Consider the following 23,059-nt stretch of genomic DNA (forward strand, 5'->3'; position numbering starts at 1 on the left):
GCGAAGAAATAAGTGCGTGGATCTCTCGTTCCACGCACTCCCCCACCCCCACCCTCATGTCGAAAACGCGGATGAGAAAAACGAAATAGGAGAACCGGTAAAACCGTCACCATAGAGAGGAGAGGGCGGGGAAAGCAATCTCGCGAGATGTGACGCGAGAGTCTTGCTTGAGTGCTTTGGCCCCGCCCCCTGGTCCCTGGCGGCGGCGGCGGCAGCAGCAGAGGCAGCGGGGTTGTCACCCTTTTCCCCTTCCCTCTTTTTTTCTCCCCCTTGTCCTCCCCTCACAGGTCGCGAGACGAGACAAGCGGCAGAGCGCGGGGCGCTGAGACAGCGCGAGGCCGGGCGAGGAGAGGAGGAGGGGGCCGCGCGTGCGCCCCCTGAGAGGAGGCGGAGGGGGGAGGAGGAGCGGGTAGGAGCAGGTGACGCGCAAGCGGGAGGCGGCGGCAGCGGAGGAGGAGAAAGAGCGGGAGGGGGGGCAGGAGAGCGCGAGCGCCCCTGTGTGGGGGGGCGGCGAGAGGAGGCGGGAGCGCGCGGGCGGCGAATGACGGGTGTGTGGAGGGGAGGCCGAGCGAGGGCGCGCGCGGGGGAGCAGGGTGCAGCAGGGGCGGGGCGGGGGCATCGGGGGTGCTGTGAAAAGGGGGAGGCGCCTGCCGAGTGAAGATGATGGGGGGCGAGGTGAGGTGAGGTCCGAGGGAGGGTGTCGTGGAAAGAAAGGAAGTGTGGGGCGTGCGAGGGCAGGATGGCGTGCCCTGGGGTGCCTGGGTGAGAAGCCGCCCTGAGGGGGGAGAGGGCTTAACGAAGTGGGGTGTGGGCATGGGGGAGAGGCTTTTGGATGGGGCGGCCAGCAAGGAGGCACCTCCTCCGTGCCCCCAAGAGCAGGCAGTCTCGCTCAGGGCATGGGTCTGTGTCTTCTCGGTGGGGGGAGTGTGGCAGTGGTGGTGGCAGAAGTTACCCACCCTCCCCTGGAAGCAAAGAGTTTTCAGAAATGCAGTGGGAGAGGCCATTGTAAGGAGGAAATATCTGGGCACCTGACCAAGGAGGGGGGAGTCTGAAATATCACTGAGAGATGTTCTGAGGGATGAGGTGTCATGAGGTGAGGCAGACTGCAGGAGGAGGGATGACTTGGGGGGGGGGGGGTGGAATCAGAGCCACCTTGTGGGGCCCATTGGCAGAAGGCAGAGTAGATGTATGAGAAACAGTAAATGGAGAGGGAGGTGCCAAGGGACCAGAGGTCTGGCAGGACTTCAGAGGGAATGAGATAAGGGGAGATTTTCAGCAGGTTTGGTGGGTGACCATAGATTTTTTCTTTCCCATAGAGACAGGATTCTGAATGTGAAAGCTGAAGTCCAGCAAAGAGAATGGGAGGAGCTATGAATATATTAGGGACTGAAGTAAGAGAGGAAAAGTGATCCCTTTTCAGAGCATGGGTAATTAAACTAGTGATGGTTGGAGTGGTGTAAGAAATGGTTGTGTGGCCATGACAAATTGTTAAGGTTGAAAGGCTAGGTTGGGGGAGATGCTAGAATGTTAGAAACAATGGATCTAGCAAATTCATAGAGGGAAGGCAACATGACAGTTATTGGGATGTTTGTAAAGAGAGCAAGAAGTGAATAGGAGATTTAAATGTAGACTAGGAAAATAATTCCCTAAAAGGCAATGTTTTGTCAGTAAATCTTTTAAGGAGTGCGATCTGTTGCCATAAGGAATGCCTTTTTAGAGCACTGAAGATTTTTGAAATAAGGATAGAATCATGGCAAAAGAATTAGACTGTGAAATTTGTACCTTTTTCTTTGGAAACATAATGCATGTTTTTTCCTCTAGCTGGCTCCATCTTAGTATTATTTTGTATTGTACATCTGTGCCATTTAATTTTAGGATTATTAATTTGTTATGTAATCTTGATTAATTTTTAATTTGTAAATATGAATAATGCTTCTTTATAATTAGCAAGAAAGGCATGTCCATTGGGGATTGAATTTGGGATCCCTAATTCCTGGCATCCCTTGTTCTATCATGCATGTATCTTTTGTGTTCAAAAGCTTCCCACATAGTTCTTGCTGTGCTACAATGATGATGCGGCATGATAATGTTTGATAATTTGAATATGTGTTCATTGGTATGTTTATTTTCTTGCACTATGTGATTTTTTTAAAAAAAGCTCACTTTTTCTGCTTTCTTCCTAGTGTTTCAAGAATTGTGTTTCACATTATGGATTGAAGAAACTCCTGAACTTATTGGGGAGAAGGGGGGGAAATTGCCTTGTCTTTTCATTGGATTTTGCCAGTAGCTTGACCACAGGAGATAATCTACAGCAGGTACAATTTTATGCCTGTATATTGCTTCATTTATTTACTGCATTTTAATCCAAACAATAACCAAGGTTCTTTGTGCTTTCTTGTCATTCTTCTTGGGTACTATTTGTTTTGCGATCTATATGCTCTTGTTTTGAGATCTGTATGCTTGTGCATATGTAATGAGCAGTTTTGCTTAAATGTAAAGACAGTGAATAAAATCACTGGGTTTGCTTTGCTCCCCGAAATTGCATTTGGCTTAAGTAATTATTTTCTTTAGCAGGCTGTTACTTAAGTTATGGGGCATTTAAATTAAGCAAGACAGTTCTGAGTCTATTAATGTATAGGGCAGCAACTTTATTTTAACAAGAAAGCAAGACATTCAATTATTTTAAATCATCTTCTTCCAAGATGAACTAAATTCTGCATCCTCTATAAATTATGGAACTAGAGCAAATGTGCATGATGTATCTTATTTTACATTTCCTATCATGAAAAGAAAAAGGCCATAATGTTATATACCATCTATTGAAAATTTTACTGTGTTAGTTTTTTGGCTTCCAGGATTGCACCAAGGACTACCCACATGCTTCATGCATTTGTTCACAGTCATAAAGGCTGGTAACTTGTTTTTCTTTGGAAACAAAAGTGCAAACCCTGAGAGTCTTAGGAAGCTGAATCCTGTACATAGTATCATATTTTGCACGTAAATATTTTCTGTGATCCTGCAAAATTATAGCACACCTGCAGCCCTAGGGCAACACTCAGCATGTACAATCGCAGATCCAGGGTGACCTATTTTGATCTGATTGATCCCTCTTGAAAAGTAACCAGATTCTTTTTTTAAAAACCACCCATATTTGGCATTAGAATACCTTGGTACAAGCTGCTGAGACTCATCTAATATAATAAATAGCACCGGGGTATTCAGTGGATTTTGGAGAAAGAGGTATGGCTGGTTAGAATAATTCTGTCTGCCCCTTCAGTCAAACTCATATCCTGGCTTTGACATATACAGTTATGTCACCAGATGGCAAAGTTGGTACTCTTGTTGCTTTCTTGTTGTAAATACTTCCTTCTTGACATAATCAGCTTGGTTAATATATCCTTTTTCTGGTTCCACTTCCACCCCTTTAGTGTAAATGAGTCAGAATGGATCAGGAAGGTGGGGGTGACTTCCAGAAAACCCCTAACGTCCAGTGGAGAAACTACAAACTCATTGTTGATCCAGTGCTAACGCGTGCCCCGCACAAGATCTACCGCTATGACGGAGTGCATTTCAGCACCAATGTAAGTGTGGAAAACTGACTTCTTAATTGTACAGAGTGGAGTGTGTGGGGTGGGATTTGGTTGATTCCTGCTGGGAACAGCAGGATGGTTCCCCTCATCTTTCCAGCTGTTGTATCCAAAGGTCTTTCTAAGTGCTGCTTATTCATAAACCATCCGAGTTCTCAGCTGTTGGTTCTATTGCCTGGAGTTTTGGTAGTAATAACCCCTTGGTTTTCTCTCCGAGGACAGCAAAATCCAAAACAGTGTTACTTAGATCCCAGAATGAGTCAGCTGTACGTTATGTAGCTGTTTCATGTAGCAGGCTTCCCATTCCCAAATACATCAGGATTTCTGTGTCTTTGTGCATTGCTGCTTTAGACACTGGATACTAGAACATTTCTCACAGCTCTAAGTAGGGCCTAGTGCCTAAAATGTTTGATGTTTTTGTGTTTGAAAAGTTAAGGTTGGCAGTTAGGCATTTGGAATAAATAAGTATAGTCTGTTTTTTTAATGTTGAATATGTGGCAAAATACTGTAAGAAATACAGCAGGTTGACTTTTTCTGCTGATAGTTACCGGAAAAACAGAGTTGTATAAAATGAACAGCAAAAAGAAAGAATCATTTGTCTCATGGACCCCACTCTAGTGTAGAAGACTGCCCAAAATGGGGAGAAGCAGGTGAAATTTTGGGTGATAGAAGCCAGGAATGCTCCTGGGGGCAGGTTCCAAGTGTATTCCAGAGGAAATTAAGAATGTTAATTAAGTCCCATTTGGAACAGACAGACTTTAGAACCCACTGAAATCAGTAGGAGTCATGAACAATCTTTTCTTAACTGCATCTGTAGATGATAGCGTCTTAGTCTTTAAGAATACTTTTGAGGTGGGTCTTATTAAGTCTTACACGTTAGTTTGCATATTAGCGATTGTAGAACATGGACAGTGCATTTGATAAAGGGTTAAATATGTTCTGGCATAATATTAGGGCTCAAGGCTCTAATACTGGTTGCCATGTCTGTGTGTTTGTATCAGGACAGGATAGGCAATTTGTAGACCTCCAGATTGTTTGGGCTGTGACTCGTGTATCCCTCAACACTGGGCATACTAGCTAGGCCTGATGGATGTTGGCCAGAACACCTAAAGGGCTACAAGTTGCCTACTGCTGTTTTATATCTTATAGGGTGTTGGTCCACATTTATTTATTTATTTGATTTATAACCCTTATTTGGCTTACATCATTCTCCTGCTGCCCTCAGCCTTATCACCACAATAACAACTCTGTGAGATAGATTGGACTGAGAGCCTGTGGCTGAAGCTGCCCAATTGGCTCCACGGCTGAGCAGGTTGCCTGAGTCCCAGTCCCACCCTATTAAACCATTACACCAGACTGGCTCTCTCTCTCTCTCTCTCTCTCTCTCTCTCATGACCAAATGGTCATGTTCAGTGCAGACCACCTATACCTGCACCAGGTTAGATGGTACAATTGGGCCATGACCGTCAGCTAACCTTTGTTTCTTCTTGTTTGGTTTAAACTCCCCATCAGTTCTTAATTTTGAGCTGTTGTCAAATTCTCCAAAGAGAGATGATTCAGTTCCGAAATACACCTAGAAAACAAAACAGGCAGTGGAGCACTTTGAGCGTCATACTGTTTGATTCGTTGTTTGCCTGCCATGCTTGAAAATTTGCTTTCTTCAGTGTTAACCTGCTTATGAAGATACCCTTAGGCAAATGTCCATTCTTTGTTAGTTACTGGGGGAGGGGGAGGCGGGTTCCCCTGGTGCTTAAATGAACATTATTTTCTTTTGTGCTTTGAGGCAAATCCCTCTTCAGATTTCTTGGAAGATTACTGAAATCAGTGTCTGAATATTTCAGGATTGTGTGTAAGATCAGGTTATTAAAGCAATCGTGGATCATTATGTCCAATTTACAGTGAGAGTATTGAGGTTATTTCAAGATTCTTCTCAATTTAACATCAAATATCATTTTTGCTGTAAGCAACAATAGCACTTTGAACTCAGAAGACAAAGAATGATGTCTCTCTTCAGCCTTCTATGCTATTTTCAAAATCTTTAATGCATAAATACTGTGTCTGCAGTTCCAAACACACTGTCAGTAAATCCCATTTAGCTGTGTTGAATTTGCATCCTTAAATTTATGCTGTAGGTATTTGCCTGATTTTGCTTACCTGAGTCTTCATTTTAAAAGATCGTTAGTTGTCCTAGTTCATCTGGACAAGGCAGGAGATGATTCTCACACCCTTTCTCTCCTTAACCTTTCCTATACTACTGATGCTTGTTATAGTTTGGCATCATATCCCTCTAGTCAAAAATGTACAAAATCCAAGACTTTCCACTTTTCAGCACTTAAGGGGATACCAAGAATGTAACCAGTGCTGGTCTTCTTGAAAGCCAAAAGAAGAACAGATCTTCCTTTCTTTGGTTACAGTCCCTTTTCTTGGCACTATTGCATAGTTTTGCATTCTTATGTATGTATGTATTTATTTATTTATTTTCTGTACCACCCAATAGCTGAAGCTCTCTGGGTGGTACACAGCAATTAATCAAATGCAAAAGATACAATAAAAATACAAATACAGTCAACACAATGTATAACTCCAGTGTGCAAATATAAAACAGCTGAAAATTCCACTATACACAAATCTAAAGCAGTTTAACATCTAAACCATTTCCATTTAAAAACCAGGCCTCAGGCATAACTCATCATAATGCCATTAAATGCCTGAGAATACAGGACAATTTTAACCTTTCTTGTAGCCTACAAGGTCCTTTCTGTCCTAGATGTTGCTTTGTCTGGGAACTTCCCTAAGCAACAAGTATGGGTGACAATGACACAGTTTCAAAGCTGTGGAGAACTTGGGGCAGATGAACGGGAAATTTAAACTGATTTAATATGATGGTGTGATTTAAACTGTGATTAATTAATAATTTGGATAGTATATGTTTAAAAAAGTATTGTTGATGTGCGTATATAGTCTAAAAACTATACATGCCATTTTTTCCTATTCACTATGTAAGTAGTTCAGAATTGGGTTGGAAGTGGGATGTCTTGGAAATGAAAATGGGTAGGTTTGCCATGATACCTGTTCCTGAGCTTGTCTTAAGTGCTGCTATCAAAAAGTAATATAGTATTGTAAATATGTAGAAGTGTTTTACAATATTAGTCTTCTCCCTCCTAACAGGCAGGCTAGGTCAGAGTTAGTTCCCCATCGCTATAATGGAAACAAAGAGTGACTCACCCAGGGCTGTATTGCAAGGAGTGGAATTTAAATTCTGTGTGCCCACATCGAAATCCCGCTGTATAGCCTGCCTCAACCCAATACAGCTCAGAGTGCTCAGAACGGTCTACCCACAGACTGGCCCATTTGTTATACTGTGTGCTTGGTTTCAAGGGCAGCTTGGTTCCTCGCAGGAGAGAGCCACAGGTGCACATGCAGTTCCTTGAACAGGAGAGGATTTTCTTTCTCCAGTGCAGGTGGCACACATTTTAGTATTACAGAGGAGTTGCCAGTAGCTGTGATGAGGCATCCCTAATATTTTGCTTACATTATTACTTCTTTCTACATCTAGAGCTCTTGTTGTTTGCTGGTTTATTCAAATGGTGTTTGAATGCTTAGAGTAACTTGTTTGGCTGCAGTATTCCTGCACTCAAGTAGTGGCTCTTTGCTTAGCTCCCACCTGCACCACTCTGGCCAGTTACTGGGGACAGTAGCAATAATTTTTTTTAACTCCATAAAGGATTTTTGAACTGTTATTATTGTCTAACGAAGTCTTCCTTTATCAAGGATTCGGGTCATGTCCCTCTGCGTGATGTGCAGGATCCCAGACACAGGATATGGCCCAAAAACAGAGACCTTTCCCTTCCTGTCCCAAAGTTTAAGGTAAGGAAGAATATATTTTTATATTCCTAACATTTTGAGACTCCAAGTCTGTCAATGCAGCATCAATGCCACAACTGCCTTTTTTGAAGGCTCACTAGGTACCCTAAAGTGGTCATGTCACACTATAAATAGATTGACTGAGTTCTAGTGTTCTACTGTAAATACTTCTGGGGTCTGCTTGTATCTCCAAAGATCTTTCCACCATGTGGGAGCAAAAGGAACTCTATGTTTAAGAAGGACGTCCTGTTGGCTTTGACCTTGCAACTGAAAAGTATAATCATGTTTTAGAGAGGAAGGCTCTGGCATTGGATCTTAAATGGAGAAATTCTTGTGCAGGGGAGTTCTGGGAGGGCAGAAAGGGGGAAACCCACATTCAGGGATAAAAGAAAAGACAAACTGAATGGTATCTACTTGCTTTGTTAAAGTCACTGTGTCCCTTTGAATATATTGTTGTGAAATATCAGCTGGTGTGTAACTGGACAGTAAAAAGCTGAATAAGTAAGTGGACACATTCATCAAGAAGAATTCAGAATTCTGCCTTCAGAATAAGTTATGGAAACTTAGAGGCTCTCAAGTACATTTAAGATAACTTGTGTTAATGAATCTGTATTTATATAGAAATGAAAGTTTTGGTTTTCAAAATTCCTCATGTGGTAGAGAGAAAGGAATGAGGTTTGTTTCAGGTAACCTTCTGAAGCAGAGTTGGAAAAGCATATCATACAGAGGGTTGGCAATATGGACTAGAGTGCTGGCCATTCTGCCCAGTAGCTCTGCGATGTCTGAACCTGTTCGTGCTAGCGTGTGCTAAATTGCGTTGGATACTTTTCCTGCTTACCGGGGTGTGGGATGTGGCCTTTGGTGACTGATTTTGTCCCCCTTGCTCCATGTCTTTGCTGCAGCTGGATGAGTTCTATGTGGGCCAGATCCCTCTGAAGGAGGTGACCTTTGCCCGCCTCAATGACAACATCAAGGAACCCTTCCTGGCTGAGATGTGCAAAAAGTATGGAGACATTGAGGAGATTGAGATCCTGTACAATCCAAAGAACCGCAAGCACCTGGGTCTTGCCAAGGTGCTTTTTACCAGCACAAGAGGGGCGAAGGAAACAGTAAAGAATCTGCACAATACTACAGTCATGGGCAACATCATTCATGCCCAGCTTGACATCAAAGGTAACTCTCTTCCAGACATCCTTTAGTTTGGTATTAACTTCTCAGTTTAAAGTAGTGTCTGCTTCCAATTATGGATTTTTCTTCTCACAGGTCAGCAGCGAATGAAATATTATGAGCTGATTGTGAATGGTTCTTATACACCTCAGACCGTTCCCACTGGGGGCAAAACACCGAATGAGAAATTCCCAGCAGATTCAGTAAGTCTGCAAAGCTTTTATTTGAATTATCCAGAGTAGTTTGACTTTTTGGGCTGCTTGCATAAGAGGCCCAGCCAATCAGTTTTCCTTTTTGTTAATTACTGGATCATCCCATCTGATAAGAAAATTAACCATCCTCCTTCACTGTCCGCATATTCCTGTGACCACCAGCACACCTCTCATATCCCTTTGCTGCAGTACACTCACTGCCCACCTGCAGGGCTTCCTCCGCCTGCTGGTTTATGTCCTGAGCTGGTCAGCTCCAGTGAGGCACTTGTACACTTAGTCTACCAGCATAGCAGAGCAATGACCCAACCCTCCTCCTTTGTTCTCCATATGTCAGATTGGCATTTTCCTTAGAAACAGTTGCATTTTGCACAGCTTGCTAGGAGCCATTTGATTGTACAGCTTGTTGTAAATGTCAGTGCATGTGGGAAATTCCTTCATGGAGATAGTGCTACTCACAGCATTCCTTTTACAGTCAGATTCCCGAAGACGCCACTCAACCGATTCCTCCTACTCTAGCAGTGTGATGCCTTCAACACCTGGCAATGGTACACCTTGCTCTCAGGACACTCCCTATTCAAGCGGTCGGCAGGACACACCTTCTTCTTATGGCCAGTACACACCACAGTCATCCCAGGGAACTCCATATACCCCTCGGGGAGGAACACCATATTCCCAAGATTCTGCCTATTCTAGCAGGTAGGTGATTACTACTGCCCCCTATGAAACAGGTATGCAGAACCTGAGACCTGGGTGCCAAATCTGCCCCTCCTGGGGTCCCCATATCACTCTAACATTCCCACCCCCTTCCCTGACTACCAATTGTTTGGTGGCTTCCTGGCTTTTGTGCAGTTTTCCCCCATTTAAAATTGTCCCAATTCCTTTTCAAAGGTTTTGTTGTTGGCATTAAGTAAGTTATGATGTACATGTATTTTTTGGATTTCGGCTCTTCTTTCTTTTGCCCGGCCCCATCCACTGAAAACCCTGTAGAAAACTCTGTAAAAACTTTTCTGAGATGGAACCCAGTGAAAGAGGTTCTGCATCCCTGCCATACACCTTGAGCCGGCCTTTCACAGCTAGTTAAGACCAGAGAGAAGGGCACTCAAGAAATTGTTTCTTCTTTGGTTTTCTTCAAGGCAAGGGACTCCAGGCTACTCTACTTACCAGCCAGAATCAACATCATACAAATCCCGTCGGCATGAGAACAGCTTTTCAGACTCTTACTCTCGTCGGCATTATTCTTCTTCGTCTTCATCGTCCTCAACCTCCTCCTCCTCCTCCTCTCACTATCGCAGCAATGACCATCACTACCCTCCCTACAGTCAGCAGTTTGATGGTGGCAGCAGCAGCAGCATCAGCGCTGCCACAGCCAGCAGTAGTCGGTACCAGCGTCTCTCATCCACCTCAGAAGGGCGCCCTTCCTCCTTCTCCTCCTCAGCTCATCGTTCCCATCAAAGAGAGGACTCCAGTTTCCATTCCCGACACCGGGAGCGCTCCCAGCGGGATGATACGGCACCTTCCTCCACAGCTGCTTCTGTCGCTGCTTCTGCCACCGCCACCGCCACCTCCTCCTCTTCCTCATCTGTGACAACAGCTTCAGATGGTGCTCAGTACCAGAACAGTCACAGTTTTGTTCAGCAGAGTGCGGAGCATTTCCCAGCACCCAGTGTGCTCTACCCGTCTTACGCAGCCACTCCAGAGCCCTTCTCTGTTCCCCCTGAACCCCACACTGTGGACCAGGACTATCGGCTGCTCCCCACAGCTGAGACTTTTGCTGCAAATTCCCTGCCTCCCACAGAATTTCTTGCTCAGGAAACGAAAGAGAACATCAGCCCAGCAGTTACATCGGCACTAGGGGTTGATGACCAATCCCAGTCTCCTGCGACCCAGACCTCACCAGCCCGATCTGGCTCCCCTGCACCAGAAACAACCAATGAGAGTGTCCCTTTTGCTCAGCACAGCAGCTTGGACTCCCGTATTGAGATGCTGTTGAAGGAGCAGAGGTCAAAATTCTCTTTCCTCAATTCTGACACTGAAGAGGAAGAGGAAGAGAAGGGGGGGCCCAAGGGGACGGAACCACATGGGCCCTGCACTCCACCACCTCCCCTTCCAGTCAGCTTTGAAGATGTCGTGCCAGTATTGGACATGGGATCTGGAGCAGAATCCCCCAAAGCCAATGGGCAAGATAGAGTAAGATCAGATGAATTTGAATTTGCCGATTGTTTGTTTGTTAAATGTATGCCTAAAATGAGATCATCATGCATGCTAATAGCAAACACTTTCTCTTAGTGTTGGATCCTTACGTAGCTCCATCTCATGTATGGTTAGTCCTATCAAAAAGCTTGAGGGAGCCCTTGAAAAGGCAAACATTTTATAAGGGAGAGGGAACCGAAGGCGGGCGAACAGCTCAATAATGGCCGAGAATGCTCAGTGCCCAAAGAATGCTCTTCGGTGTCTCTGCGGGTGGGTGTGGAGCCTGGAAATCAAGAGTGGACAAAGGGATTATATTGGAGCAATGCCTTGCTGGCTGCCTTGAACAGGACATTCCGCACAGCAACATCTTGTTGCAGGTAGCACGTGTACAGGAAGCGCGCGCACACACAAACACACACACGTGCACTCTCCGTTTTCTGTAATTGGCATCTGCTGATGCGAATGTTTTGATTATGTGAGCTTAATTTGCATGTTTACCACAAAAATTCATGGATCATCTTTGTTGATTTGGCAAATTTTGAATCTTTGTAAATGTTGGGTGGAGTGCGCTTTGATGTCACGGGAAGAAAAATGGACTGTTGGAAGAAACAAACCTGATTATAAAAGTTGCTCCATCACTTGGATGTCAGTCCCCATGGCAGATGCTGCTTTTCAGCTATTTTAAGTTTTTCAGTATGGTTATGTGGGCCAGGATTTTATCGGGCGATCTCTTGGAGCTATGAATGTAAGGATGGTAAATTCTGAAGGCCAGGACACAGGTGTCCTGACTCTTCTAGCATTGTGAAATGTTAATTTGTGGCAGGTTTGTTATTTTAAAGGCCTGTTCTTTTGTATTTTAAGATGGGAATAACTCAGCAGGCAAGGCAGCGGTTAAGCGGGAAGGAGCTGGTATGTTGGGAGTGGCTGGAGAGGGTTGCTAGTTCCACATTTGGGCATTCAGATAACTCAAACTGCAAAAAGTGGACAGTTGGCTCATGATGCTACCTTCTCTCTCCTTCCTCTTTCTGATCAGGCATCTCAGCAGTCATCGGGAGAAGACATGGAAATCTCCGAAGATGAAGCAGAGGTCGAACCCCCAACCCCTGTGACAGGGCTGTCTGAACCCCATTTCTCTGTCATGCCAACAGCTCTGGGCCACATGAACCTGGGTGTTTCCTCATTTACTCCCCACCACCGACCAGAACCTCCCCCGTCCTACCCCATACAGCCTCTTATGTCGGTCTCCCTCCCACACATGGCGGGTAAGACCCACTCACTCTCCAGCTACGGTCAGGTTGGCCCACGGCACACACACCGCCTGTCAGACTTCAGAGGACGGTCGAGCATGGTGGGCGGAGGCCGAGGGGCTCCCCACATCTATGACTTTGTCAACTCCATGGAGCTGATGAACCGGCTGGGCAACCAGTGGGGTGGGATGCCCATGTCTTTCCAAATGCAGACCCAGATGTTGAGCCGCCTGCAGCAGTTGCGTCAGAACAAAGGCCAGTTTGAGGACCCCTTCTCCTACCACCGGGATGCAGCCTCTTTCTGTGGCCGGCCCCTCTATGGCCATGGCTACCTCCTGGACCAGAGCAGCCGCCACTTCCAGCGAGACCAGCTGTTCATGCAGCAGCCGTCAGTCGTGGGGACTTCCGAGCAGCAGCAGCAACCGCAGCAGCAACAGCAGCAGCCGCAGCAGCATTCCTCAGAACAGCCCCCGCTGCCACCTCCGCAGCGCCTCCTTGATTTCCGGGCAGCCCCATGGGGATACCAGGAGGAAGTGACCACACCCCCACCACTCCCCAAAGACCCCCACGCCTCTGTTGTGGATAGTGTCCTAGAAACACTTATGCAAGAGATGAAGAGCATCATGCAGCGCGACCTCAACCGCAAGATGGTGGAAAATGTGGCATTCAGCACCTTTGACAAGTGGTGGGAGCGCAAGGAGGAGAAGGCCAAGGTGATCAGTGGAAGGGTGGTTGCAGGGGTCGTGTGCCCTAGTCCTGGGAAGACCTGGAGTCCAGGAAGTTTGGGGCAGGATGCCTTACACTTCCGCTAGGCTTGGGTGGCATGTTGGCCAGTCAAGTAGACCAAGGAGACCTGTGGTAGTTTGCAGCAGTTGGTTATTTTGCTCGTTAACATGAAAGGCTTGGTTAGGCTTGGGATTATGCACGGATTTGCGTAACTGACTAGTAATGCATGCAGTGGAGGTAGGCTGCAGCTCTCCCTGTGAGCTCTGCAACCGTTGGGAGGAGTTGGAGTGCTGGATGGCAATGCCCGGAGGCAGGAGCTGAGCACAAGCATGAACTAGCATGAGGTGGATTGAGGGGGACTTGAGTTGAGAGTTGAAGCTGAAGGATTGAGGCAAGTGAGTATCAAATAATGCTGGCCATTCAAAGACAGAAGAAATGGTGTTTCATAATAGTTGTCAGTAACTGTGAAATAACACTCATGTGGGCCCCAGTATTCTCCACTCATTCTGTTTGAATGTACTGCTCTGAAAGGGTTTGTCTTGCTGCAGCGGCCACCTCCCTTCTCCCCCAAAGCAGAAACACCTCTCCCCTCATCACTGTTGCTCATGCCCTGGTCTCATTATTTGCAGCCTTTCCAGAGTACTGTTAAGCAGCCAGTCAAGGAAGAGGAGAAGGACAAAACCAAACTGAAAGACCCTGCTCTGCTTTCCTTGGTTGACTGGGCCAAGAGCGGTGGCACCGGTGGCCTGGAAGGGTTTGGCTTTGGGACTGGCTTTCGAGGAGTTCTCCGTCTCCCGTCCTTCAAGGTGAGGGTCACATGACTTAGACTGGCTGGGGCTATAATCCAGCTGCAGAGTCTGGAGTCTTGTATTGTTGAGGAGGCTGTGGGTGGGAGATGGGAGGGGGGCGGTCATTCCTCTGACAAGACATAGGCTCTGGTTTGAATGCTTATTCACTATTGACTCCCTGCGCCCTTCCTGCCAGAGGGAACCAACTGCTTCTCTTGTTGCAGGTGAAAAGGAAAGAGCCATCTGAAATTTCAGAGGGCAGTGATGTGAAGCAGCCACGACCTTCTACTCCTGTTGAAGAGGATGAGGAGGGTGAGCGGCTTTACCTCTAGAATTAGGGGCAGTTACTAAACTTCTTGGTCAGCAAGGAAGTGTTTCGTGTTTTCATTGTCAAATGAAATCCATTCTACCCTCCTTCCACCCCACTGTGCAGATAAGGAGTCCTCACAGATAACCAAAGCCTCCAAGAGGGAAGATGAGCGGATCAAAGGTCCAGGAAAACGGCGGAAACTATTCTGCCTGGACAGTGAAGGGGAGGAGGCATCTGAAGACTCATCCTCTGAGAAGGTGAGAGAACAGCATCCCTTTTTAGCTGTTTTAACCAATCTTCAGACCATTAGCAGCTGGGCCAAAACTGTGCATAATTGGATCTCTCTATATGGCCCCTTTATATCCACCAATGCAAATACAAATCCAATAGAAAGAATGAAAGAGCGGGGGACTGACTCTTCACTGTAAAATACTTACAGTGGAATGCCTCTTAACCTGTTGCTTGTGGCCAAATGATTTTTTGTGTCTGTGAGGCTTTCATCTTTTCTTTCCTATGGGCATCTTAAACAGACCTCTCCTGCTGTGCTTCCCAGTGTGGCATCCCTACCCCTTGTCCATCAGGGAGCACCAGGCCTGACGTCCCATTGCTGGTTGCCTGCCTGTGCCAAGCATTACTGCCGTGTTGGATTCTTTGGCTGCTATTGCTGCTGGGCTTTCCTACCCCCCTGCTCCCACACATTCTCTGCTCCTGCTGCCTTTCAGCAGCTGAGGCAGCACCAAAAGGGAATTCCTTTCCTGTTTTTGCTGTTGCAGGCCAAATCATTCCGCTGGTCTTAAAATGCCTTTTCACATTGGTTCTGCTGCCTGTTGTCAACCAGTCTGAGACTGATAAATTCAGGCCAACTTTTAGCATGCCTAGCTTTTACCTGGCAATGAGCTTGTTGAACGATTTAGCCCTGGTGAAACATTATTTAACTGTCTTCACAGGAGGAAGAGGAAGAGCAGCGGAGGGAGGAAGTCAAAAAAGGTGCCAGGGGACGCAGTTCAAAGAATGCGGAATCTGAAGGTATTCTCCAGTTGGCAGTGGGAAGTTGTTTGTTCAGTAGCTGGCACTTGCTGTGCAGCATTGATGGGGGCTCGCCTACTGCTACCCTTAGTAATAGATTTGTAATTAAGTGGGTCCTGGTTACCTGAAGGAGCGCTTACATCCATATATGCCCGGCCGCCCTTGAGATCTGCAGGAGAGGCCCTTCTCCGGGAACCCTCCGTGAAAGGAATTAGGAGGGTAGGTACTCAGAGGAGGGCTTTCTCTGCCGTGGCGCCCAATCTATGGAATGCGCTCCCCAGAGAGGTCCGCCTGGCGCTGTCGTTATTTGTTTTTCAGCGCCAGGCGAAGACCTTTTTATTTAAGCGGCATTTTAATTGTTAAAAATATTTGCTTATTTATCTGGCCAGGGTGACTTCTTTTATATTGTTATTTATTTTACATTGTTAATTTTATATTGTTATTTTTGTATTTTATTTTATTTTATTTTATTTTATTTTGTGTTGTGAGCTGCCCCGAGGCTTCGGCAAGGGGCGGCATAGAAATGTTTTAATAAATAAATAAATAAATATACCAACTCATATCATTTTAGTTAATGACACATGTTGCCCCCTATGTTTTGGGGGTATAATCTTCCTTGATGACTCGCAGTGTAATCTCTGGAGTTAGATTCTGGTCCAGCGCTCCTTGCTGGAACGTGTCATGCACACGGCTGTAGCAATGATCTTTTCTGCTCCTTTGGTATTGCGGATGATACCAATGTGGGGGCAGTGGCCACAACTTGAGGAGCAGGTGATCCAGACCCAGAAGTATCTGGACAGGCTGTGGAAGTGGGCAGGGAGCAACAGGATGGCGTTTGGTGTGGATAAGTGCAGGGTCTTGCACTTGGGACAGAATAATAGGTGTCACCGGCACAGGGTGGGAGACAAGTGGCTGGAGAGCAGCAGTTGTGGAAAGAATCTTGCCATGAGCTGGCACTGCGATGCAGCAGTTAAGGCAAATGCCACTCTTGGATGTGTAGCCAGAAGCATGGCTTCCAGATCTAGGGACATGCTGATACCGTTTGGGGCGTTATGCTCACATGACTCCAGTCCTCCATCAGCTTCACTGGCTTCCCATTGAAGCCCGGGCCCAATTCAAGGTGTTGATTATGACCTACAAAGCCCTAAACGGCTTGGGTCCTGGCTACCTGAACGAGCGCTTACGTCCGTATATGCCCGACCGCCCTTTGAGATCTGCGGGAGAGTCCCTTCTCCGGGAACCCTCCATGAAAGAAATTAGGAGAGTAAGTACCCGGAGGAGGGCTTTCTCTGCGGTGGCGCCCAACCTATGGAATTCACTCCCCAAAGAGGTCCGCCTGGCACCGTCGTTACTGGTTTTTCGGCACCAGGTAAAGACCTTTTTATTTAAACATCATTTCAATTGTTAAAACATATGATCTGGCCGGGGCAACTTCTTCTTCCTTCTCTTTCTCCTCCTATATTTTTATTTTATACTGATAATTTTAATTTTGTATTTGTAAATCAATGTATTTTTTTGTATTTTTATATTTAATGGTAATTTATTATGTACTATTGTATTTCAATGTATTTTATCATGTTGTAAGCCACCCCGAGGTTTCGGCAAGGGGCGGCATAGAAATGTTAGAATAATCATCATCATCATCATCATCATCATCATCATCTATCTGGTGTGCCTGCAACTGGAGTACTGCATCTAGTTCTGGGCTCCCCATTATAGGAGAGACATAGCTAAATCAGAATCAGTCCATCACAGGGTCACAAGAATGGTAGCCAGGTTGGGAGGGATGACATGAGGAGAGGTTGAGGGAACTGAGTCCTTTCAGCCTGGAGAAGAGGAGACTCCGAGGGGATTTTCTAGCAACTTATAGGTATGTGAGGAGATGTCATGTGGAGGACAGCCAGGACCTGTTCTTTCCTGCAGTGGAGAGCAGGACGTGTTCCAAGAGGGCAGAGTTCAAGGAACCAGGCTTCAGACTGCATATCAGGAAGCACTTCCTGATGGTTAGGACCCCTAGGAGATGGAATAGGCTTCCAAGGGAGGCAGTGGAGGCCCCATCAGTGAGGGTGTTCAAGGAAAGATTGGACAACCACATGTTGAGGATGTGAGCGGAGCAGAGCTACATGAGCAGAGCTGGCTGCAGCTGGGGATCAGACTAGATGGCCCAGGAGGCCTCTTTTGACTCTCTTTGTTTCCATGCTTATCCTTTGTACAGATGAAGGTGCAAGTGATGCTTCTTCCAAGTATTCTCTGTATGGAGAGTCTGATGAGGACAGTGACAGTACTTCTGATTCGGAGAGCAGTTCTTCCTCCTCCTCCTCCTCCTCTTCCTCCTCTTCCTCTTCCTCCTCCTCTTTGTCATCATCCTCATCCTCTGATGAGGAGGACGAGGAGGAAGCTGAGAGCATGGAGGAAACGGATGAATCTGCCATGGACAGCTGCTCCGTGGAGCCACTGAGAGGCACAGAAGAGAGAGCAAGACAAACAACAGACGCTGAACACGTCAAGAAGAAACCAGAAGCTGCTGTGCGCCAAGGTGAGATGCAGCGCTCTAGCTTATTCCCAGGAAGAGCTCTGTCAGCTTTTCTGGGTTGGGAGACTGGAAATACTGGGAAAAGCTGGATCTGTCACACCTCCAGAATTGTGGAGGCCAAGGTGTGGATTGCCAGGTTTGCATTTGCCAGCTACAGAAATGAAGGAAAAGTTAAAGCATTCATACACTGCCCTTTGGTAAATTCCATGACTTCCAGCACGGCTTGTATACTGATTTACACTCAATCTCTGTACCGAGAGGTGTCTCCCCCACATTCAGCCAGGCATCGCTTGAAGCTGTATCACAGTCTAAAATTCAGTATATCCAAAATTAACCAACTCCCTCTTTCTTCCCTAAGCTTTCCTATCTTCATACATTTTCATTATCCATTGCTAATGTCGCAGTACACCCTGTTGATCAGGCACAACACCTTGATTTTGTCTTTGACTTTTCTGTGCACTCCATATTCAGTTTGTTGCAAAGTTACTTCTCCCTTTACAATATTATAAAAACATGGTCTGTCTTTTATGTACCCTCAGCAAAACTAATCCACAGTGTGCTAATTGTTTACCATAACTGTTGCTTTTTTATTCTCATCTCCTCTTGGTGTGCACTTATCTATCCAGCACTCCAAGCAGAATGCAAGAGGGCCACTTGCATTCTGCCCATCCTCAGATCTGTTCCAAGTTCCCCTAAACCTTCAAAGCAGATTTTGAGGTGTGTGGTTGGTTACAGAATCAGCCTGCTTCCCTGTTCTGCTGATAAAAGCTCATTGTTGCTTCTTGTTGCTCTGATGTGGTGAAGTGCACCTTTTGATCTCTTGCTTGACTTCTTGTCACTTCCCAGATCCCATGCAAGCTTCTTCAGCTTGTTTGAAATCTTTGACTTCAGAATCCTCAGTGACCTCCCTTCCTTAACACTTCATGAAACATACGCCTTTTCTGTGGAGTCTTTGGAAGAATCCTCTAGTCCTCTGTTGTAACTAAGCTAAAGTTTTTTCTAGCTAAAGTACTCACATATTCTCATCTCCATTCCCTCTACCCCCTGCCTCCAGTCTGTCAGTTCTTAGGCAGTGGCACCTTCGGGACAAGGAACCTAATGTCCTTTGTAAAGTGCCACTTTCCTAGATGGACCTAGATGGATAGTAACAATGACCATTGTCTATTAGGAACAGTTATTCAAAGAAATTGAAGTTTATTAATAATCGAATAAATTGTAGTTTAGTAATCTAATAATACATGGCTAAAGTCAAAAGGAAAAGAAATTATCTCAGAACTTCAATTTTTAATATTTTCTCACTACCTCAGTTAGAATATCAGTGATGAATGCCGATGAACCAAAATCACAAATACGCTGTCATGGGTAAGAGGCGGGCAAGTGAGAGGATTCTATTTGAATGAAGTAATTTTTTTTTTTTACTAAATTTTCCTAAAGAGAATGGATGCCTGTGTGCATTGTTCTTGTAAAGCAGGAATAGGGAACTGAAGCCTGATTCCCACCTGCCACCATGAAAATTACTACTGTGTGTCATTCAGGAAGGGCTATCCCTTGCCTCCCAAGCAACGCCCCTGCCCAAACTCCACCCTGCAAAATCTAAGCTTAGAGTGCATTAAGGGAGTAGCAGGGAGAATCTTATTTATAATCAGCTGATCAGAAATAAGAGAGTATGCAGGGCCTGGAGAAGATGATTGGTGAGCTGGATGGAAGTCACCATGAGCTGTAATCAACCCAGAGGTTCCCCATCTTTACTGTTAAACAAGATCATGGAAAGTATCCATTGTCACCTTACATCAGTGATTTCTTTTTGCAGCTTGTCTTATTTTTTAAAAAAACTCTACCTCATCTGTATTCCTACTCCTAGTCTTTTGTTGAGTTCCTTGTGAGTGAGACTGATTCCTCCCACCTTTTCCTTGAATTCAGCATGCCATTAGCTGGACCATTCTGTTTAAACCCATATGCGAACTGTTTAATTATTTCAATTAAACATTTCAGGTCGTCTCTGCTTGGAAAATAGTGACCATGACCATTGTCACCTAGTGTTTCAATGGTGCAAATGCTGATGGTGCCCATACAAGTTAAAAAATGTAGCCATATGTAAGGTGGCATAAACTGCATGACTACAAATTTTGTATACAGTTGAACATACTGAGGTACAAATGAAGAGTCCTGCAAAATCTTGGCTCATCCCAAATTTCCCTTTCTGCAGATAATGTGACAGGTATATTGAACCCATTGGGAGCAAACCAAATAAAAGGACATGGCATTCAGCCAAGTAACAAATGAAGGCAGGCCCTTGTCAGTGGTGGCACTGAGACTGTGAGCTTCCTCACTGGTGCACCTTGTGTTGTCTTTACTTACTTATTTACATGCTAAGCAAAGTCTATCATGCTTTCCCATGACTTTAATTAACGGGCACAGAACCTTGGACACAAGGACCAAGTTCAGCCTTTTTGTAGTTTCTAGACAGATCCCTTCTCTGACTCCACCCCCTTTTCTCACAATAAATCGTTTGGTGGGTTCCTGTTTTTGTGCAGTTCTCTGCTCACCATTCTCAAAGGTTGAGGTAACTGTCCTTAAGGCTTAGTTATTAGCAATAAGAGCTTGCATTAAAATAAAGTGGTGCTTTTGTCTCCACCCGCTGTTGTGTTTGGCACTGCCTGGGACTAGAATGTGGCCCCAAGAACATCTCCAAAGTGGAATTGAGCCCTTGGGACTGGAGGTGGTTCACCATCCTTGTTTTATTGGTTTGCAGTAGTGTCTCAGACTGTTTTATTGCCCTGTTCAATAGACCATTTTATTGCCCCATTGATGTTCTTAATTATTTTTAAAGACCAGATTTCATTTGTTTCTGCAGCTTTCAGGAAGGTAGTTTTAATTTTGTCACAAACTTTCTTAAGCCACTGGCAATAATTTGCTGTAGAAATTTATAAACAGAATTGCATCAACATTGTTAAACTTTCCTTGTCTGGATTATTCAGAGATTTGTGGGAAAGAGGTTCAGTCAGCTGCAGTGAGAGTGGGAGGCTGGGCAGCCCTGGAAGCCTCAGTTAGTTGCTGGAGAAGTTGTTGGGCCATGGGGCTGGAAAAGGACTGAAGAGAAAAGAGAAAAGAAGTAAATGCAGAATTGCTTACAATTGCCTGGATAAGCAATTGGTAAGGGGAACCAGAAGTATTTTGTTCGCTGCTTGCCAACAGTTAGAAAAATGCCGCATTGCTGGCTGACCTCAGGTTTTCAATACTGTACACGCTAACATGCCGTTCATTCCCTCATGTAGGCCATGGGATAGAGGGGAAGCCTGCCCCTCAGATGGATACTGTACAAGCACCAGCAGAGAAGGATGTGGGAAAAGTGCCAGAAGAACGACCCAGGCCTGAAGGGCGTCCTTCCTCACCCATCCCACTGCTACCGCCTCCCAAAAAACGCCGGAAAACTGTTTCCTTCTCAGCCCGTGGTGAGGATGAAGAGATGAAGGGGGCCTTGGAGAAGCCACTGGAATTGGCACCTTCGGCGCTCCTGCCTCCCCCACCGCCTCCCCCTCCCCCGCCCCCCACAGAGGAAGCACAACCTCCAGTAGCGCCTGTGGAACCCCTGCTACCATCCCAAGTGTCCTTAGCCCCCGATGCCCCGACCCCAGCGGCCTGTCCGCTGCCTCCCACCGTGTCCCCTGTCAAGCCAGTGAGTGCTGCTAGCCGCAGGCGGGAGCCTGCCAAAGCCAGCCAAAGAACAATCAGCAACCTGCCGGCGGACCACGCGTCCCTGGTGAAGTGTTGGTCAGATGAGCTGCTGGTGCCTGGCCGCTCCCGGAGCCGCTCCCGCTCCCGCAGCTCAGAGCCCCCGCGGGCGCCCCCGCCCCCAGAAGAGGACACGCTGCGCACCCGTGAACGCATGGGGGCCTCCTCTCTGCTGGAGCTGGCCAGTCAACCCGACCTGGCCGTGCTGGCGGATGTGGCCCTCAAGATGCCTGTTGGGGCAGGCAGTGAAGATTCTGAGGAGACTGAGACTTCAGACGAGGCTGAGGAGCCCAAGGCCCTGCCCGCCCCTCCCGCGCTGGCCCTCGGGGACAGCAGCATCCTGATGGAGCATAACTACGCCATGGCCGTCCGCGCGGCGCCGGTGACCGCTCCCCGCAAGCCAGACGAGGCGGTGCTGCCCAGCTCCGCTGACCTGCTGCGGGTGGACTTGTACAGTGAGCACATTGGCGAGGTGCTGGAGGCTCCCGAGGAGGTGGTGGCAGATGCCAGCGAGGTCAAGGCGGAGCCCGACGTGGGCGACCTTGTGGCACTGCCCCCTCCGCTTCCTCTGCCTGCTGAGAAACCCAAGGCTGTGGTCCCAGAGCAGCAGCCGGCCAAAAAGCACCCCCACTGGCTCAAGGAGGAGGCGATAAAGGACCCAGGACTGTTACCCTTTGGGCCTGAGGATCTGTTTCCTTCGGAGAGCGAGGAGGAGGAGGACGAGGACGAGGATGAGGAAGAGAGCGCTGACAGCAGCGATGAAGGGGAGATTCGCAGGAGATCCTTGCGCTCCCACTCGCACAAGCACATCCCGAGCCAGCCACCCCCTCCACCCCCGGTCTTTGAGACGCGCAGTGAGTTTGAGCAGATGACAATCTTGTATGACATCTGGAACTCGGGGCTAGACTTGGAGGACATGAAGTACTTGCGGCTAACTTACGAGCGCCTGCTACATGAGGACAACAGCACAGACTGGCTGAATGACACTCACTGGGTCCACCACACCAATATCCTTCTGTGGAGCTAAAGGCAGTCGATAGGTTGTGTCTGGGGGAGATGCGGTGGGGGGGAGTTGGAATGTATCTGCACTATAGCTTTGGTACTATTTTGAGCATCATGGGTGCTCTCAAAGGCTTCTGGGAATTGTAGTTTGGTGAGGCCTGCTGAGAATTCTCTGATTTGAGATTTCTAATCTTCTCCCCTGAAAGAACTGCAATTCTCTAGGAAGAAGGAGTGATTTGTTAAACCAATTTAAGTCCATAGCATGAGTGTACCATATTTCCTGTGCTACAACTAAACTATGTTATGCTGGCTTGTTGGGGCTGTAGGCTGCCACTTGGTGGCCCTTGTTCTGCAGGCCAGGCACAGCTATTGAAGCAGCAAGGTTGCTGCACAGGTGGAGAGGTGTGGCCCTTCTTTATGGCAGCTGCTCTGGCTTTTTTCAGTTGATGATGGGATATTATTAGACTGTTTTCCAAAAATTGTCCTATTCCACAGTTCCTGGCAAATCACAGGATTACTATCATGTTCATCCTTCTCATTGCGCTCTTTCCCCAAAATTTAGGATAATGTGAACAAAAGGAGGAAAATAAGTAGGCATTTTTTAAAAATCCGAAAAGCTAAAGTCACAATACATTGAATAGCATGTAAGGTCTACAGATTTCATTTTTGTTTTTG

General features: G+C 46.6%; 1 protein-coding gene across 3 annotated transcripts in view; it reads left to right on the forward strand.

Moving 5' to 3' along the window:
• The first annotated feature begins 220 nt into the window (after positions 1-220).
• Positions 221-23,059, forward strand: part of SETD1A (SET domain containing 1A, histone lysine methyltransferase) — a 32,471-nt gene continuing 9,632 nt past the window's right edge. The window contains exons 1-15 of one of the 3 annotated variants that reach the window (XM_044422546.1): positions 221-409; positions 2,184-2,315; positions 3,429-3,581; positions 7,359-7,454; positions 8,354-8,624; positions 8,715-8,821; positions 9,303-9,526; positions 9,964-11,017; positions 12,054-12,980; positions 13,623-13,799; positions 14,006-14,093; positions 14,215-14,348; positions 15,039-15,117; positions 17,333-17,653; positions 20,926-22,389. In XM_044422546.1, the coding sequence (XP_044278481.1) occupies positions 3,444-3,581; positions 7,359-7,454; positions 8,354-8,624; positions 8,715-8,821; positions 9,303-9,526; positions 9,964-11,017; positions 12,054-12,980; positions 13,623-13,799; positions 14,006-14,093; positions 14,215-14,348; positions 15,039-15,117; positions 17,333-17,653; positions 20,926-22,389 (5,080 nt within the window). In that variant the 5' untranslated portion in view covers positions 221-409; positions 2,184-2,315; positions 3,429-3,443. Of the gene's footprint in view, positions 410-1,160; positions 1,428-2,183; positions 2,316-3,428; positions 3,582-7,358; positions 7,455-8,353; positions 8,625-8,714; positions 8,822-9,302; positions 9,527-9,963; positions 11,018-12,053; positions 12,981-13,622; positions 13,800-14,005; positions 14,094-14,214; positions 14,349-15,038; positions 15,118-17,332; positions 17,654-20,925; positions 22,390-23,059 lie in introns of those variants that run through there. The other 2 variants (XM_044422545.1, XM_044422547.1) reach the window with 2 other exon arrangements.

This window comes from Varanus komodoensis, unplaced genomic scaffold, assembly GCF_004798865.1.
Source record: "Varanus komodoensis strain SLA01 unplaced genomic scaffold, ASM479886v1 scaffold130, whole genome shotgun sequence".
Classification (NCBI taxonomy): domain Eukaryota; kingdom Metazoa; phylum Chordata; class Lepidosauria; order Squamata; family Varanidae; genus Varanus; species Varanus komodoensis.